General features: G+C 52.1%; 1 protein-coding gene across 1 annotated transcript in view; it reads right to left on the reverse strand.

Annotated features, from left to right (window-relative positions):
• EEPD1 (endonuclease/exonuclease/phosphatase family domain containing 1) overlaps positions 1–1,663 on the reverse strand; it is a 60,588-nt gene extending 58,925 nt beyond the window's left edge. The window contains exons 1-2 of the mRNA XM_031554056.1: positions 1,517–1,663; positions 7–458 (exon numbers count right to left, since the gene is read on the reverse strand). Coding sequence (XP_031409916.1) covers positions 7–458; positions 1,517–1,663 — 599 coding nt within the window. The remainder of the gene's footprint in view (positions 1–6; positions 459–1,516) is intronic.
• Between the last annotated feature and the right edge of the window lie 285 nt (positions 1,664–1,948).

A 1,948-nucleotide genomic window follows, 5' to 3' on the forward strand; every position in this document is an offset into this window, starting at 1 on the left:
AGGCGCTGAGACAGCCCCTCAACAGCCCGTCCTTCCTCCTCCTCCTCCTCCTCCGGGCGCCACACAACGCTCCCCGGCCGTTCGCCGGACAGCGGGGAGAAGCGACCGGAACGCCCCGATTCCACTCCCGCCCCCAGCACACCGCGCCGCTCAGCACCGCTCCGCTGCCGCCCCGAGCGCCCAGCGCTGCCCGCGCCCCGCCGGCGGGAGTTGTGGTTCGGTGCGAGCTCCCGCCCCTCGGCCGCCGGGCGGCTCCTACCACATCGCACCGCCTCCCGGGGCGGCCGAGCACGTGCCCCGCCTGGGGAGCTGAGCGGGGCCGTGGGCCGGGCTGAGGAGAGCGGTGGAGGCCTGCGTGTCCCCGTATGCTCTTGGGAGCGCAGCCCTGCCTCAGACCGTTTCCCTAACTCAGCACCACCGTCCTGCCCCGAAATCCTTCTCGCGTACTGTCTGTGTGGCTGCGAATAAACTCATTTTCTGCCTGTGCTGGTGAAGCTTTCTAGTGTGCAGTCGGCTGCCGTGCTGTGCCCGGTGCTGTGCTGGCAGCTGAGCTGTAGCCAAGTGAGCTGGGTGGAATACTGCCCACACAGTATTGACTGCAATGTCAATGAATCCTACACATCGTCGGTGGGTGTAATGAAAAGGAAGGGGGAGGAAAGCTGAAAGAAGGAGCGATGTACGCTTGCAGATGCCAGCTATGCACCCCGGCACTGACAGTACACGTACATTTCTTTTACCCAGACAGAACACATTGCGTGTTTTCAATGTGAAGACTCTACATTGGTCCTCTAATTAAAATTAAGCTGCTTGCAACAGTGGCTTAAACATGCATTTCCCGTGCTAAATTAATGAAAGTTATCTGGGTTCAACTGAAATAAAAGGCTGAATTTGTGCGGCTACTTGGATGAAGAGGAGGGGAATGTGATGTGAATGAGGGAGCTGCACCAGGCATTTAGCTTGCACATGGGCACTGCAGCTTTGACATTTGCACTAGATATTCTGCTGCGGATCACACATTTCTCTTCTCTTTGCCCGAGCAATAGAGTTAGCAAATTATCATTGCTGGAATGGGTACTTGCTGCATTAGGGCATTGGCTCTTTGCTGACTGCTGGAGCGGTGAAAGTGCTCGCTTAGGTGATTAAATGCTTCCCCGTCTGCTGGAAAGTGCTCTGTGCGCTGCGATAACACTGGCCAATGCAGCAGAAGTCATGCTGGGCCTAATTCTGCTGGGATGATACTAGCGCAGAGCTGGAAACAATTAACCACTCAAATGAGTATTCTTTGTGAGGCAATGTTATTACAGTAATAGCTCCGCAAGCTGTTCTCTCAGTGGAGAACATAGTCTTCTGCATTCTACCATAGGTTGCTTAGAATTGATTTAGGCTCATTAAATAACTTTTGAAGCTGAGAAGTGCCAAAATCCATTTGAGGTGTGTCCCGTGCCTGCAAGCAGCTCCAGGTTTTCTGCGTTTGGGAGAGAAGCAGAAGCATCTCCAGAAAGGAGATGACACTCACCACTCTTGTCCAGCACTTTCTATTGTCAGCAGCTACTTGGCATTTTTTGCAACATGAAGTCCAGGACACAGCTGCAGTGCTGATGAGGAAGCGGAGCACAGAGTGCTGCAGTGGATGTCCCATCACCCTGCTCTGAGTATGGTCCATGCTAACGGAGTGCAGGAGTCGGTAAGGGAAATTCAACTCCATTAGCCCTTTAACCTGCTTCTTTTTGGCAATATTATGAAAAGGAAAGTTGCAGGGAGTTTGCTGAACTCTGAGTCAACTTATGACATATTTTAGTATTTTCTGGAAAATGTCAAAAGATGTGAAGATGTACAGCTTTTTCTATATTTTTTTAAAGGTTAAAAGAAAAGAGACGAGTTGACTGGCTTGACATCGATGTTAGGCAATGTATTAGCATGAAAAAGCTAACCACCAGGTGCAGCCAGT

Source organism: Meleagris gallopavo, chromosome 6 (assembly GCF_000146605.3).
Source record: "Meleagris gallopavo isolate NT-WF06-2002-E0010 breed Aviagen turkey brand Nicholas breeding stock chromosome 6, Turkey_5.1, whole genome shotgun sequence".
NCBI lineage: Eukaryota > Metazoa > Chordata > Aves > Galliformes > Phasianidae > Meleagris > Meleagris gallopavo.